The sequence below is a fragment of the Rhipicephalus microplus genome, chromosome 6 (genome assembly GCF_043290135.1).
Source record: "Rhipicephalus microplus isolate Deutch F79 chromosome 6, USDA_Rmic, whole genome shotgun sequence".
Taxonomy (NCBI): Eukaryota; Metazoa; Arthropoda; class Arachnida; order Ixodida; family Ixodidae; genus Rhipicephalus; species Rhipicephalus microplus.
This window is the reverse complement of record NC_134705.1, coordinates 172,664,195-172,680,449: the sequence shown is the minus strand read 5'-3', so window position 1 is coordinate 172,680,449 and position 16,255 is coordinate 172,664,195. Positions and strand designations below refer to the sequence as shown.

The 16,255-nt window shown below is 49.0% G+C and overlaps 1 protein-coding gene and 1 long non-coding RNA gene across 3 annotated transcripts in view; one reads left to right on the top strand and one right to left on the bottom strand.

Moving 5' to 3' along the window:
- The window catches only part of LOC142765052 (uncharacterized), a 31,627-nt gene that overhangs the window by 4,513 nt on the left and 10,859 nt on the right, over window positions 1–16,255 (top strand). The window lies entirely within an intron of this gene.
- On the bottom strand, window positions 46–15,388 carry LOC142765051 (uncharacterized). The gene is made up of 4 exons (XM_075865620.1): window positions 14,932–15,388; window positions 6,074–6,432; window positions 1,018–2,020; window positions 46–241 (listed from the first exon to the last, which is right to left on the bottom strand). The coding sequence occupies exons 2-4, from the start codon at window positions 6,408–6,410 to the stop codon at window positions 67–69; spliced, it is 1,515 nt and encodes a 504-aa protein (XP_075721735.1). The 5' UTR covers window positions 6,411–6,432; window positions 14,932–15,388; the 3' UTR covers window positions 46–66.

Genomic DNA, 16,255 nt, shown 5'->3' with positions numbered 1-16,255 from the left:
TGCCATATGTTCTGGGGGTGAAGTGACGGGACCACCAGAGTCATCGAGTCTTGCGTAATCACACCTTTATTTCTTGGAAGCCTTCTTCGTGCTCACGTCCTTGTTCTTTTTCGACTTGTTCTTGTGCTTTCCCCGCTTGGTCGGCTTCGCTGTTTTGCACCGAAACACTTCGCACTGTCCTTTCTTGACTGCTCCGAACAGGACTTGGAGGCCCAGCCTCTCGGCCCAGAGATCGTTGACTCTGTCAAAGAAGATTGTACGTAAATATAGTGAAAAGTCACGTGAATAGAAGTACACTTACTTTGCGGTCAACATGATTTGCCCAACTTCGGAACTGCATCAGCCCCAGTCGTTTCGTAGTAAATGAACACTATAAAGCGAACCAGTTCGCATCATTTTAATCTGATAAGCTACAACAAAGATGAATTTTCGTTAGCTTCGTGACAGTCAACAAACCAAGGTTAGAAATAGAGATGTCTGCTTCATACCAGCTTTTTCATCGCACCGAATAACGTGCAGAACAGAAGGCAGACATGTTAGCATTAGTTAGCTATCGTCCAATACTTTCGATGCACTACGGGAAATCGCTATGGGTAACCAATGCGTCCAGATAGCACATGCTCTTTGAAGTCATTACAAATTATCATTCTTTTGCCCCGCCGCGGCGGTCTAGTGGCTAAGGTACTCGGCTACTGACCCGCAGGTCGCGGGATCAAATCCCGGCTGCGGCGGCTGCATTTCCGATGGAGGCGGAAATGTTGTAGGCCCGTGTGCTCAGATTTGGGTGCACGTTAAAGAACCCCAGGTGGTCAAAATTTCCGGAGACCTTCACTACGGCGTCTCTTATAATCATATGGTGGTTTTGGGACGTTAAACCCCACAAATCAGTCAATCAAATTAATTATCATTCTTTAAACTTCCCGACTTTACCTTAACGTTGGTACGCCAGTTTAATACGTCACAGATTTCTAGGCGAAAAAATTCGTGACGTCACGTTAAGAATTCCTGCGAACTCACAGTGTGGACAGCGTGTAGAAGACCTTTTGGACAGGTAGGGATTCCGGCGCTTTGCCCTGTGCCGTCACCTCGCAGAAGATACGCTGCAAGCAGAGAGGGTCTTCCAGACTGTTCACGCCAAACTTGGCGATGGAGTCTAAGATCGGATTCCGGTAGCTCGGTGCTTCTCTGCGCCTCCTCCCTGCCGTGCCCACGGCTCCGACTGCGGCCACAGGAAGGTTGATGACGCTCGGAACGAGGGCCGCCATGAGTAGGCCTAGCGGCAGCAAGCCTAAAAGCAGTGCTAGCGGTCCCTTGCCACTGTGCTGCTTGCGCCGGCTGTGAAGGTACGGGGGGTAATGGGAATCCAGGTCCGGAAATCCAAAGTCGTCAGCGTAGTCTGCCGCCAAGAAGCCGCCCTTGTAGTCGTAGTGGTCGCTAGACGCCGTCGCGTAGGTCTTGTCTCCAACGTCCTTGTCGCCCAGCCGGTTTCCCCCGCCGCTAGACGTGGAGGCACCCTTGTCAATGTCTCCACGACTCACTCCCGACAAGACCTTGGAACTCTCGCTGGTCATCAGCAGGGGGTTTCGAGCTGTGTAGCCGTACTTGGTCTTCACGTACGTAGGAGGCGACGTCTCGGCCGAGTCGTAGTCCAACGATGGTTTGAGCGCGTCGTTTCTGGTAGGGTGGTACCGGTCTCTCCGGGTTTCGTCGCGATCGTCCTCTTCGTCCTCGTAGTCTTCGGAGGTGTAGTAGCCGCCCCCGCCGCTTGACGGCTGCTTCAAGGACGACGTCCCGTGCTTGAATGAGGCCAACGCCTTGTGACCGACGCTTCCAGCGGTGTTCCTGTTGAAGTAGTGGTCTACGGGGCTGTACGGCAGGTTGTACGAGAAGGGTCGTGGCGTTGTCGTCGTGGTCGTAGTCGACGTCGACGATGTTGCATAGTAGGCGGCGGCAGCGTACGCGGCGTGGCTGTTCGGTGAACCGTTGTAGAGTAAGTTCGCTGAACTCAACTTGTGCCCGGCTGCAAATAAAGGAGGGACTTGAATTCGCACACAAAGGTAAGCACAGGCAGAAACTGTGTGTGGCATTCCGTTGTCTACGTTGCCCCCCCCCCCCCCCAACCTTTACTCATTACACGAGCCCGAAAGAAAGTAACGGTATTCTTCTGAATAGCGTTTTTTTGTCTTCGCGTATGACTCACCCTTTTCATCACTGTTTCACTTGCCTAAAACTTTTGTTGTGTACGCATACGTGGTAAGGCTGACTTGATCATAAAATATGCATTGACAAACGAATGGATAAGTCAGTCGATTGCCAGCGCTTGTGTGTGTCGTTAATTCTCTCTGAGGGGCGTGTTCTGTGTTTGCGCTGTTAATTTAAATTCAGGGAAAAGTGGGCTTCGAAACGAATACAAAGATAAAGATGAAGCGTTGATGTGCTGCTCAAGACTGCCTTCCAATGATCGACTTTTCAGGCGTTAAAATGTAAAATGAACAGTTCTTGAAATGGGACGTCCAATTGCAAGAACTGTTTACTTACCATGTTGATGGCCTTTTGCCTTCATTATCGCGAAAACCCTGCATAGTAAATAATCCTGCGCATTAAAGGTTGACGGGACGTGTCCGAAGGTGTAAGGAAATGGGGCTGACATGGCACCCTCCTTGTATAACTAGGACCCCACACCTACCCCTCTCGTAATTTGTGCGCGCACTCAGTATATCAGTAGTAATTATCCTTTGTGGGCATAAGGCCACCGTATTAATCTGTCTCTTACTGGTGCATATGAAAACCGTGACAGGGAGGTTGCACGGACAGCGAGGACGCTATGCACTCTGGGTAGGCAGCCATTTTTTTTTTCAGAGGCGGCCGGAAATGCAGTAGCGCTAGAATCTGCGCAGTGGTGTTCGTGAGAGTTGGCGTTCTATTCTGAACCCATTCACGCTTCGTGCGGGTGACTGTGTAAGCGACGTGAACTTGTGGCCGCGCGTCGACAGCTCCGATACTTATGAACTTCTCGTTATAAGGACTACCTTTATTACCAGGTAGCAATTGAAGTGGAGGTAGACCTTCGAGGGCCGCAATATTGTGACGAGTGGCTGGGTGCGGGAGCCGTGGGTGAAGAAGGTCTCCGTCGACACTGTGATCGTCGTCCCTTAAGTAAGACGTGTTGAGTTGATATGATATTGCCGTAGATGATCGTGTTTGTTCTTATCCTGGTTAACCACAGCCAGAGTGTTGAAAAGCCCCCCTCCCCCCAAAGACGTCGGGCTCATGCGCAAGAGTGATAGCAAGGTCCTTGCCACGCACTGCACATGCACAAGCCGGGAACGGTGAATCCTGATCACATATTGCTGCGCTATTGTTCTACGTGAAGTACGCCCACGAGAAGAGTGCTCGTGCACAGACGGCCCCAACAGCTGGCTTCCTCCACTCGTCAAAAAGCTTCATGCATGACCAGAGGTTGCTATGTACTTAGCGTCGTCGGCAATGAAGAAGCGCCCTCTTAATGAAGAAGCGGACGATCTCACACCACAAAATTTATCTCCCCGACCACTTGCTGTGGCCACTACAAAAGAGGAGTGGAAAAAAAATTGTCGACTCCCTGATTCAATCAGGGCACCGACCTGCAGCAGCAACACAGACGTGTTACAGAGATCTTTATGGCTTCCGCAGCCAGCCACTCGCCGCAAAGTTGTAGCCTTCGACGGCCTTTCTCGACTTAAACGGCTGCCGGGTAATAAAACTCGTCTTCAGAACGAGAAATTCGTAAATATTGGAGTTGTCGACGCGTGGTGGCAAGTCCACGTCGCTTTCACAGTCGCCCACACGAAGCGTGATTGAGTCCAGTCCGCAAAGTCTCGTCGTTCCTTCGCACCACTCTAGGTATTTTTGGCGCAGCGTTGCTGTGCAGTCATCTTCTAGGGGGGGGTGGTAATTTTAGAAAATTGGAAATGAAGAGAAAAGTGCACTCCGCAACTGTCTCTATCAGGAGAAGACACCTCAGCAGTAGTGCACGGGGGCAGGGCTGTGAGTTGAAAAATATATGCAAGAAAGGGGAGGATCGGAAGCAAGCGAAAGCCATGATCCGTACGCAGATTTGAGTCGAAACTGACAGGCGCAGCCGAAGGGAAAGCCGCCGAGGAGGCAGGGGAGAAATGCCGAAGAAGCGCTGTGGGCCGGAAGCACTAGGAAAAGGGAGTGGCGAAGCATTCGCCCGAGCACGTAGCCCAGACACAAGCAAAATGGGGTTCTGATGAACTCACGGGTGGGAGTCCTGTAGGTCTCGCTGTGTTCAGAAGTGGTCTACTAAATCCCCGGCACAATGGCGTCATGTGCGGCGAGGGCCGCGGCATACACGTTGACATCATGCACGATACTCCTTGGAGTTAAATTTGCGTCGCGCTCGCACTCGAAAATAGGGAGCTTTAGAATACCGTTTGCAAGCTCTGCGGACGTTGCGGGCGCCATATGAGTTTTAGAATAGTGTTTGCCCTACTGCAAACCGCAACGCACGATCGCAGCGACACCGTAGCCTCGAAACCAGGGTTTGCGGGCCACATGCGGGACGCGATCGCCGCATGCTGATTCGGATTTTCTGCACGTGGGCCGCAAACGCGAACGCCGACTCGGGTTACGACGCATGCGCAGTGGCAGCGACCGCGCCGCAAGGGCTCGCGGTGCACTATTCTAGAACTCCCTAATGCCTGCAAGCAACGCCAGCGCACGCAAGCGCGTCTGCGCTACTGCACTTCCCGGCCACCTCTGACAAAAAAAAGAAAGGCTGCCTACCCAGAGTGCATAGCGTTGCCGTTGTTTGTGCAAGCTCCCGATAGATTAAAAGCTTGTCAAGTCAGAGTAAAACTGGTAGCGCAATAAGAGTTCTGCGTTTTTCAGCTGGTATATCCGTGCACTCACAGGGCGACACCGTTTCGATCTCTGTCGCATGCATTACCGGTAACCCGTTAATATATGCTAACGCTAAAGAGACACTGAACCGGAAAAAAATAATTCTCCTTGTATTCGTAAACCACGCCTTCTCAGTGGAAGCTGCGTCATTTGTGCTTCGAGAAGATTCTGGGTAAGCGAGAAAACTTGTGAGAGGAAAAAAAATCACCTGGTGACGCCACCTTGAAGCTCCTGCACCAGCTTGCCATGACGTCATAGAGTTCAACGGAGTCTGCTATTGACAGTGTCTACATAATTTTTCATGTGTTAAGATGGACGACGGCATGTTTTTAGGTTAGCCAGAGGCATAACGCAGCAAGTGTAGAGGAATTTTATTGAGCCAAATGCGGCGGCATTGCAAGAAACGGACTAACTGTGAAATAGCGCTCACGTTCAGAGACTAGAATCTACCTTATCCATTTTCCTGTGCTCACTTCTTCAGTAGTGGCAGGATGGAGCTTTAAGAGGTCATCTATAGTCAGGGACAACTGTGCTCGCAACTTCAAGAGCCTCCGAGATCGAAATGCGTGCGGAGACCCTGTTTTGCGACTTTCCCACCAGGGGAAGGACGCATGCGCCGTGGCAAAAATGTTTCGAAATCCGGAGGAGTTCATAATTCCAAAAGACTTACTTCGACTTAACTCAGCAGAAATATAAGAGAATTACATAGACGTATCGCCCCTATAAGTGGGTGGCATTCTCAACATACTCTGACACCAAACCAGCGCACCATTCTGCTCATCCGGTGTCAGTGTATACCGAGGAAGCCAACCGCGCAGGTGGCAAAATGTCTATGCAATTTCGTTATGTTTTTGTTGAGTTGAATTGGAGTAAATCTTGTTGAAGCCGTGATAAATAGGGATTTTGGCGCCAAATCTATTACTGAAACTTTGACCTTCGTGTCCACTTCCAATAATGAACCTACGACAGTGAAACTGGCAAAAATTGAATTTGAAAAGAATGACTTATCCTTCCAAACTCCGCCTTTCATTTGAGAGTCTGTTCAAGAGGTTTGCGGGCGAGCCAATACGCAAATGCCATTGCCTTGGGGATATGAAGCACGCAGAGAGTTCCCATTCATCAGCCGGGTATTTCTTCAGTTCAATTAGCCAATCTGAGTATGACTCACAGTGCTTGATTCCAGCGTGGACAGTCGGCAAGGAGTAGCTGGCCGCGTGGTTCTTGAGGTAGCTGGACGGCGATTCGGTCGTGGTCGAAAAAGGTGGCGCTGACGACGGCAGAAAACTGCTGGTTATGGGAAGGCTCCACGACGCGGTACTGGCGCCCACTCTAGCTGCTGACGCGCCGCTGCTTCCGGTTTTGTTGGCATGCCACGAGCTAGGACTCAGAGATCGGGACGTCGCCAGGAGGCCCACCATCGCGGAAGATGTGCCACCGGACGCCAGCGCCCAGCAGGAGCAGGTACCCAGGAAGACGAGCGAAGGTGTCCAAAGTGAGAGGGCCATGATATGCAAGATGGTGCAGGATCTGGAGTGAGTGAAAACAAATATATGCATTGGCATTTGGTTTCTCAGAAACAAGTACACTTTAGACATTTCAAAGTGACGACATGCACGAGTGATTGGAAGTCACGAATAGAAAGACTGACGCTCTGTTTGCCTTCGCTGAAGAGGCATACATCCTTCCCTTCACGGGTGATAACCTACCCACGCTTAGGACAAAAGCATTTGTATCACAGCAAAGATGTATACTGCTACAAGGAAGTGTGGTGGTTCGTGAGTGAGAATCAACTATATAATGCATAGAAGCATGCACCACCTCGAAGGCTTTCCACGTTCACACCAGTTGCACTAGCAAGCCTTTCTTTAGGTTTTGTCGGCATACATACATAGCTAGGAGATAATACCCTTTGCTGTACGAAGTTTAAGGAGACGTCACTGTCACAGAACGAGCGCTAAAAATGGGCACGCCGCCAAATTGTCGCGACGAAACGCCGAGTGGCGCCGCGAGGTCAAAAGAAAAAGAAAACAAACATCTAAAGGCTCCCCGGGGCGCGCGCTCTCCCCTCGGAAGCGTGGCTTCGCCGACGAACCTCCTCGCCCCACATCGGCGGCCGAGATAGCCCGCGAAAGTTCCAGAACGAAAGGGGCGTGGTCATACCGGGTTGAGTCATCGGCCGCGGAGGGCGTGCCAACCGTCTTGCCCTCTTCCCAGCCTTCGCTGCGTATCGCGCCGACGAAATGACGAGAACCGTCTGGAATGTCGCGCGCAAGGTATTTAAACGAGCAGCCGAGATGAGAGATCAGGAGAAGACGGAATTTAGCGCCAGAGTGCGTAGGAATCCCGCCGTGTAGTCGGCGAAGGTTTTGTCCGTAGGGACGAAGCAGGAGATGAAGAGGATTTCCACCTGAGGGGTGAAGGGTCGAGCTACAGGCAAGAGCGTGTGTTTTCCGCTATCGAGCGAAGACGCGTGGCGACAGCTGCGTGTGTGAAGCCGACGAGTTCGGGCGAAGAAGTTTGAAGCTTGGAGAGTGGCCAATTGAAGGCGCGAGGTTTCCTGGAAGAGAAACTTCGAGGGCGCGGAACGACAACAACGCTGGACTTTGAGTGAGTGATTCTCGGAAGAGTATCATCCAGACTTTTGTTCCAAGAACTTTGGACTGGATAGGTTTCTATCTCTTTAGTCTTTAAGTGTCTCGGTTGTTCAATGCATGCGACTGCATTGTAGAGCGTATCGTTCGTTGTCTATGTCCGTTGTTTTGAGTGTGGCTGATTGTACTGTGTAGTACGTTGTTTGATTGGTGACGTATTGTATGTAACTATTGTGGAGTGTGCATACGTGTGTATTGTTTTTGATCTGCCATTAATGAGAATATAATTTTGTTTGTTTATCAACTCTCGGCTCTGACTTGTTCTTTGGACCACAGCCGGCGTCCGCTGGCGCGCCAAAAAGGACCACTTCTAAATTGTCCACGCTTTCGTGGTGCGGTTCGGGGGGCCGATACTTCGACCCTTGGAATTAGCCCGGCGATTGCCTCCCTAATAAACGGGACATGTGTGACAGTCACTAAAGAGAAAGTTTGAAGCGCGCATCTTTTAAACATAATGAGAGAGAAATGAAAATCTGAAACAAAAAGAAACTTCAATTGATCCCAACTCATGATAATACCGAGGTCGTAGGGTTCAGATTCGCAAGTTAATCATCTGTAAGAAGCGCCTTTTACGAGTGCGATGTGAGTTATCCGGAGGGCTTGCCTTGATCATCTGTGGTGAATTTCAGCGATTGCCCCCAGTACAAGCCCCATAAACCTTCGAACACAGTCAAAACGAGATAAGCGCATTTTAGCACCGAGGTCCAATGGATCCATTTCTGTTTCTTTACATTGAGTGACGTGGTATGTATACGACAAAAGGATGCCATTTTGACCTGTTCTCTGGCATTTTAACGAAAGAGCATTAATCATTTCGCACCAATTCCGCTGTCGGCTTCGGTGTCAGCATCGCTGATTGTGAGCGAAAAATCAGCAATGGCCGTGAGTGACAATCGGAGGTAGACGCAAATATAATAAATAATTAGTCTCCGGCCCAAGTGAGAATCGAACCCAGGTCGCCTGCGTTGTATGGCAAGCAGGTCTTCTACCTCAGAGCAATGGCATTGCTTGAAAGGGCTTCAAAAACAATCCAAACAAAAAAAAACCGCTAAATGAATGTCATGTAGCGTTTCATCATGTTGGTCCAGAAATTTTCAAGTTTGTATGTGTGTACAGTCACTCATTCAATCATGCACGAACCTACATGAAGCGTAATTGGACCCTCCTCGAGCCCACACACCCCATACCGCGCGAACATTTTTTTGTCGCATTTTGCGCTTCACGACTGGCGCCACACCACTTGAGGGCAGGAAAGTCAGGGCTAATCTGCGACGTATGTGCAATTATGGTTCAATATTAAAATATTTATTCTCACATTATTAAGCATTGCGATAACGGAATCGTCATTGCGCCGGGAGGTTGAATGGGGCAGGTGGTGGGTGGGGTGGGGGGCTGAGGATATAGTGTGCAGCTATGACACTGTTATGGGGAACATTAGGCATCAAATCCAGATCTCCCTACATAATTCAATCCGCACTCAGCTGTGCAGTTTTCGAGGTCCTACGGAAGCTTCGGGACACATCTCTGTAGATGTAGCAAAAGCGGACCCGCTGGTGCAATGATAATATGTACACTTTTTTTTTGAGGTCGGGGGGAACGCATACGCATATATACAACCCCCTGTGGAGATCATGGACGCAGCCGGGAAGAGAGAGCGAATAACATATTTATTGCTAATAAATAAGTCTCTAGTGGTTGCCCTTCCTATAGTCCGGAAGAGCATTGGATATTGTCCCCGTCCGGACCGAGTCGACCAGGGTCTGTTGTTATACTGGGTCAGAGCTGGACAGGGTCGCCTCCCACACGAACATTGTGGGATTACAATTCGCCGATATACTGTGTTTGTTTTGGCATTCCCAGACCATATGAAATAATATGGCCGTCTGGAGACTGAACTGACACTGCGGATTGTACTAAAGGGTCTTAGACAACAGATAAGGGTTACATGTTGCGTTGGTTGAAAAGGCACCAAAAAATTGGGGGACCCTTAAGCTTCGCCTTTAAGAGTTGAATGCGATAGCTAAATCCTGCCCCTAGTGCACCCTTCAACCGCTGAGTGCATACTTCTTCATATGTTTTCTTACGTACACACGCACGCACACAAACACGCACACAGTAGATTGGACCAGCGCGCGCTATTATCGCCGAATGGGCTCGTTTTCGTTGTGACACCTGTCGAACGAAATGTGCTAAAGGGGCCCTGAAACATTTTTTCAAGTAGCCATGGAATGAATCCACTAGAAAAGTTTATTGCCGTACGAATTCAACGCCGCAAAAATTTTAAGAACCCGTCCAGTGCGAGTGGAGTTACAAAGGTTTGTCGCATGCTGCAATTGCATTCTCTTCTCTCGTCCCGACAAAAGCATTGGAAGCTAAGCAGGGAGGGGTGGCAGGGAAAAGAAAATACCGCGCCTCGTGACCTTGAGTACTTTTTTCTTCGAATGCGCGGCTTTTTCAGTGTGGTCGCGCGCGCACGCATGTACAAGTAGCAGCCTCCCGCGGCTATCTCGGTAACTTGACTTTTCGGTCACAGACGATTTTTCGCTCTCAACCAACGGGGCCAGCGCCAGCAGCAGGTTTTCTGCGACACGAGCTTTTTAACACTCTCGCGTTAAAAGGAAGACAGTTAAGTACGTGGATGTGGTCAGCCAGCGTTCGAATTTTTCGCATCCCTGGCGGTCGATGCCGTCAATGCTGGGGCGGCAGATAAGAGACAGATCAGAGCTCCATCACGCCCTCTGGCGAGTGACGAATGCCTATAGAAATTGGAGGGGAAGAAGCATGCTAAAAGCTGTTCGCCTTTGATGATGCTGACACGCGTGCCGTAAAGCGTACGACGCAATCTGAGCCCCACGATCGCGCCGTACGCACGTGACTGACGAAATCGTTGCGGTCGCCGCCGTACGAATCGCGATGGGCGACCGAGCAAACGGGCCAAGGGTAGCAGACAACTCCGCCGCCGCCGAAGCAGACGACGTCGACGACGACGCTTAAAGCGCGTAACAACACACATACAAATGCACATATTCGCACACAGAAAGACAAAGCTTCCAGAGTGCTAAGTAGCGCGGAACGCCGGCGACCTTAACCGAGCACGATGTCGGTGGCGTGACCGGACGCGACGCTAGCGACGAGCGAAAGGGCGCGCGAGAGAGGGAGGGGAGAGTGACCACGCCCGACGAACGACAGTGACCCAGTAGCCATAACCTAGTGCCCGCGTCGCCGACGCTGATGTTTCGTGCTTGGGCTCTAACCCTGCCTGGACGACGGGCCGTTCTCCTCTTTTTTTGTCTTTGTTGCGTGTTTATTGAGCATTTGTATGTTTGCTACGCCCTTCTCGGTCGCTGTTGGCGATGAGAGCGGCGAAGCGCGCCCTGCTGGCAATTACCCGGACAGCCTCTTGCTCGGGCCGTGGTATACGTGTGGATTGAGGAAGGAAGCGGAGTTAGTGGCCTGTGTGTGTGTTTATGGATTGACACGTGCGCGCTCATTCTAAATACTAAAAAGAAAAGAAATTGATAAAGTGTTCGCGCCTTTCGGTAAGCCTTGTTTTTCTCTCAAGTACGTTCCAAGAAAAGGAGTGCGTTAATTAAAAGGACGTATTTTACAGCAGGGGTGTTATTCTAGAGGTTTATCATGTGCACTAGAAAATTATCATCGTGAACGTGCACGCTCTCTCTTCCTCCTCTTCTGCTTCGCTACCAGAACACCCGGACCCATTTGTCCGGCGTGGGATGCAATAACTCTGATGGGCTAGAGAACGATCACAGCGACAGATAAAGAGAAAAAAAGGCAGAACAAAAACAAAAGGTGAAAGGACGACTGCAGAGTGAGAGAGAGAGAGAGAGAGAGGGAGACAGAAAAACAGAAAAAAAGTGAAATGAAAGAATAGAAGGAAAGGGAAGATTGATGGCGAAAGGTAGAAAGACCGAAAAGACATACAGGCAGATGGAGAAATATATAAAGAAACCGAGGCAAGAAAAAAATATTACACCATCATCCGTCACAACCACGTCACAATAACGTTCACCCATTCATTTCTTTCACGTCTATACTCGTCGGAGTAGGCATGCGTCGGATAATCTGAACTTGGCTATCTCCAACGCTAGAACGCTGTATAGTGAGGCTAGTCTAGCTGCCCTATTCGAGGTATTAGAGGGTGTTCAATGGGATATAATAGGGCTCAGCGAAGTTAGGAGGACACGTGAGGCTTACCCAGTGCTGAAGAACGGACACGTCGTATGCTACCGTGGATTACTTGACAGAAAATAAATAGGAGTGGGGTTTCTCATACACAAGAATATTGCTGGCAACATAGAAGAATACTGTAGCATCAGTGAAAGGGTGGCAAGTATCATGATAAAGTTTAACAAAAGGTACAAGGTGGTACATACAGGCCTACGCGCTTACATCGAGCCATGATGATCATTTTGTTTAACTATTCTACCAAGACATAGAGTTAGCCATTAATGAAGTAAAGTCACAGTATACTATTCTGATGGGCGACTTTATTGTCGAAGTTGGCAGGAAACGGGCCGGAGACCATGCAGTGGGGCCGAATATGGCATTGGCTGTAGAAATGCTAGAGGGGAGTTATTAGTAGAGTTCGTAGAACGCGATAACTTACAGGTATTGGACACTTTCTTCAGAAAACTAGCAAACCGTAAGTGGACGTGGCGAAGTCCTAGTGGCGAAACTAAAAATGAAATAGTCTTCATTCTGTGTGCACACCAAGGCTTTGTAGAGGATGTAGAAGTAGTTGGCATCCGATGCAGTGACCATAGAATGGTAAGAGCTCGTATTCACTTTGATATAAAAAGCGAAGGCATAAACTGATACGCAAGAAGCCATTTATTGAGCTAGTGGTGAAAGGGAATGTACAGGAATTCAGAGTTTCACTTAAGAATATATTCGAGGCACCAAACAAGGTAACCGACATTAGCGTTGACAAAATGAACGAAAACCTAACTAGTATCATCAAAGAGTGTGCAATGGAAGTCGGAGGTACGACAGGACACTGGCATGATATCTTAGAAAACGAAAAATCTTATTGTTAGACGACAAATGATGAAAGCCTGTAATGCAACCGACCAAATAGAGGTAGTGGAGCTTCATAAGTTAATCAACAGATGTAAGGTAGCCGATGTCAGAAGGTATAACATGGGAAGAATTTAGAAAGCCGTAAAAAGCGACTGAAACCTAAAAGCTGCAAAGGCAAACTTGTCCATAGGTGAAAATCGGATGTATGCACTAAGGAACAAGGAAGGAAATGTCATAACCAATATGGATTGGACAGTCGAGGTGGCAGAGGTGTTGTACAGAGTGCTGAATAGAAGCCAAAACGACCAGGTTGATATCGTGAGAAACAATAATAGTCCAGAGGAATTCGACATCCTATATAGCAGTAACGACGGGTGAAGGAAAGCCCCAGGAGGAATACAAAAAGGCAACGCGGCTGGTGAGGATAAGGTAACAACGGACCTCCTGAAAGGTGGCGGAGAAATTTGTTAGAAAAACTGGCCACCTTGTACATGAAGTGTTTCTTGATGGGAAGATTAGCAGAATCTTGGAAGAACGCCATCATCTTAACCCATAACAAAGCAGACGTCAAGGACTTGAAAAATCACGGATGATCACCTTACTAGTCCGTTCTCTAGAAACGATTTACAAAAAATATTAGCTAATAGAATTAAGGGGACACTAGAGTTCAATGAACCAAAATGATCAAACAGGGTTTCGTACAGGCTAGTCCGCAATAGACCATATTCATACTATCAATCAGGTAATAGAGAAATGCATGGAATGCAACCAACCCCTATACATAGCCTTCGTAGATTATACGTGAAGGCGTTTGACTCAGTCAAGACATCAGCGGTAATGCAGGCACTACGAAATCAGGGCATCGAAGAACCCTGCATAAACATACTGGAAGAAATCTACAGTGGATCCATAGCCACCATAGTTCTCCATAACAACACGACAGAATACTAATAAAGAAGGGTATGCGGCTGGGAGACGCGATCTCTCCAGTACTATACACCGCGTGTTTACAGGGGGTTTTCAGGACCATATAGACTGGGAAGAGTTAATGGAGAGTACCTTATTAACTTGCGATTCGCTGATGGCATTGCCTTGATGATCTACTGAGGGGACGAATTACAGCTCATGATTACAAAACGGGACACGGAAAGCAGGAAAGTAGGTCGGAAAATAAATGTGCACAAAACTAAAGTAACGTGCAACAGTCCCGGCAGAAAACAGCACTTTGCGATAGGTGGAGAGACGATGGAAGTTGTAAAGGAATATGTCTACTTAGGACAGGTAGTAACCACGGAGCCGAACCATGAGAGTTAAATGATTAGAAGAATAAGGATAGGTTGGATCACAAGAGGCAAGTACCTTCAAATTATGAATGGTAATCTGCCACTAACCCTCAAGAGGAATGTATATAACAGCTGCATCTTTCCAGTACTTAGGTGCAGAGCAGGAACCTGGAGGCTTACAAAGAGGGTTCAGCTTAAATTGAGGACGACGCAGTATGCGCTGGAAAAGAAAATGATGGATGTAACCTTAAGAGACAAAAAGAGAGCAGTGTGGGTCAGGGAACAAACCGGGGTTTAAGACGTCATAGTTAAAATCAAGAAGAAGAAATGGACATGGGCTGGGGACGTATACATAGGCAGGATAACCGCAAGTCATTAAGAATAACTGACTGCATTACCAGAGAGGGCAAACGCACTAAGGGGAGACAGAAAGTTAGGTGGGCCGATGAGATCAAAAAGTTCGCAGGTATAACGTGGTAACGGAAAGCACATGACCGGGTTGATTGGCGGATTATGGGACAGGCTTTTCCCCTGCAGTAGGCATAGTCAGGCTGCTGCTGCTGATGATGATGATGGTGATGATGACGACGAAACGAAGGCAAGAACGGTGGCTTGAAGCATGTGGCAGGCCGGTCGTTTCTATTTGCTCCGTATGTTCAATGTTAATGTTGAGGAGAAACTAGCCCTGAAGACCACTTGCGGGTAGGGCCACTACCATTAGTTTCATCGGGCAGTAAGTAACGTGCAGCTGTAAACGATTACATTTTCAGTTGAGTAACAGTATTCGTAATCGGTAACATTTTTCTGTAACGCCTTCAAACCTGTTCACGACTGGAGTGGTCGCACGGCGAAGAATCATCTGAGACAACTGTCACATATTTCCCATGGTGTATTATGCTATGCTAGCCTTACAAAAACAAAGCCGTACTAGAAAATGCTTCTTTTACTGCGAGATAAAAGTGCACGAAACTGAAAAGCAAGGCTCAATAAGTCAGCATGAAGGACTCGCGATTGATTCGAAAAATACACAGAAAACTTTTCGAGCCACTCACCTTGGAATAATTATGAATGACGGTAGCGGCGATCCTCGCGCGGCGAAGTCCCGCTCAGCGCACTGGTTTCATCCGACACTGTTACAACTTGCTCCTTCAGCAGGGATCCTATCTGTTACCCGATCTCACGTCATGTGCGGCGTCGACTTCGACGCGTTCTCTTGGTTTCACACAGCAGACTCCGTCAGGGAGACCACTACGCCACCTCCACTAGCGTCAGTGTAGACTTGCGAGTGCGTACCTGCTTGCGTGTCTCTTCTGGTCATGGCACGAAAGAAAGAAAAAAGAAAAGAAGAAAGGTGCCGTCTTCAGTCGGTTATTGTAGGGCATCTCGCCTCACGCCAAGCACACGGAGCGTGTGTCATGTGTGCACGGATTCAACTGGGCTGGCGCGAAGAAAGGACAAGCGCTGTTCCAGTCCGCTTCGCCCCGTCCCGGACGTGCGACCGCCATTGTCGTAAGGCTTCCCCGGTGGCGGCGCCGTAGGCGCGGCAGCCATTGCTCGCAAGACTCCGCGCTCCACTGAGCAGACGACAACGACGTCGTCTGCTATACAGGACGTTCCGCGGATTGCCTCGCCTTCCAAATAGAGACGTACGCACGCAACCGTGGCATTGAATCCTATTACACAACCATTCCTTGCCCCACGACATCACTCAGATGAGGCTGGTGCACGGTATTTGGTATCCAGAGCTAACACAGCTCGTCGTTACGAATGTGTAGCCCAGGCGTTTGACTTTCCTGTTCTTTTGTCTCTTGAGCTCCATTTCGTTCGGACTTTGCGCCTGCTTTGTGGCGCTACGTGAAACAAGCTGCGTTCGGTAATCGGCCACACGGTCGACATTCATGATTCGACGTCGTGGGAAAAAATACGCGAGTCACTTTGAACACAGGCGCGCATCTCGGGTGCACCACGTGACCACTGAAGCTTAGAGACTGGGTCGTTGCGCAGAGGTGGCGCGCAGAGCGGGCCTCAGAAAAGTTGACAGGTCATCTATCATGCTCACGGGACTGCGCTTGCGTGCCCTCTTTATTTATTTATTTCTCGTGTCTTGCTTATGCATAATGTAATCTCGGACGCGACGCCACTTCTTGCGAGAATTTTCGCATTCCCATTGTTACCCGCGAGTCTGCCTGTTGCTTTCTTACTCGTCAGCACGTGGTGTTTAGCCGGAAGTGTTAGATACGGTAGAGTTCAAGCGGGCAACTACAGGAAGGCTTGCTATGTGCTGTGAAAGATAAAAGAGCTGATTGTATTTGCGGGCACATGGAGCCAGCACGGACTGTTTTCTCAATTATCGAGATAACACTGAAGTGTTATCTC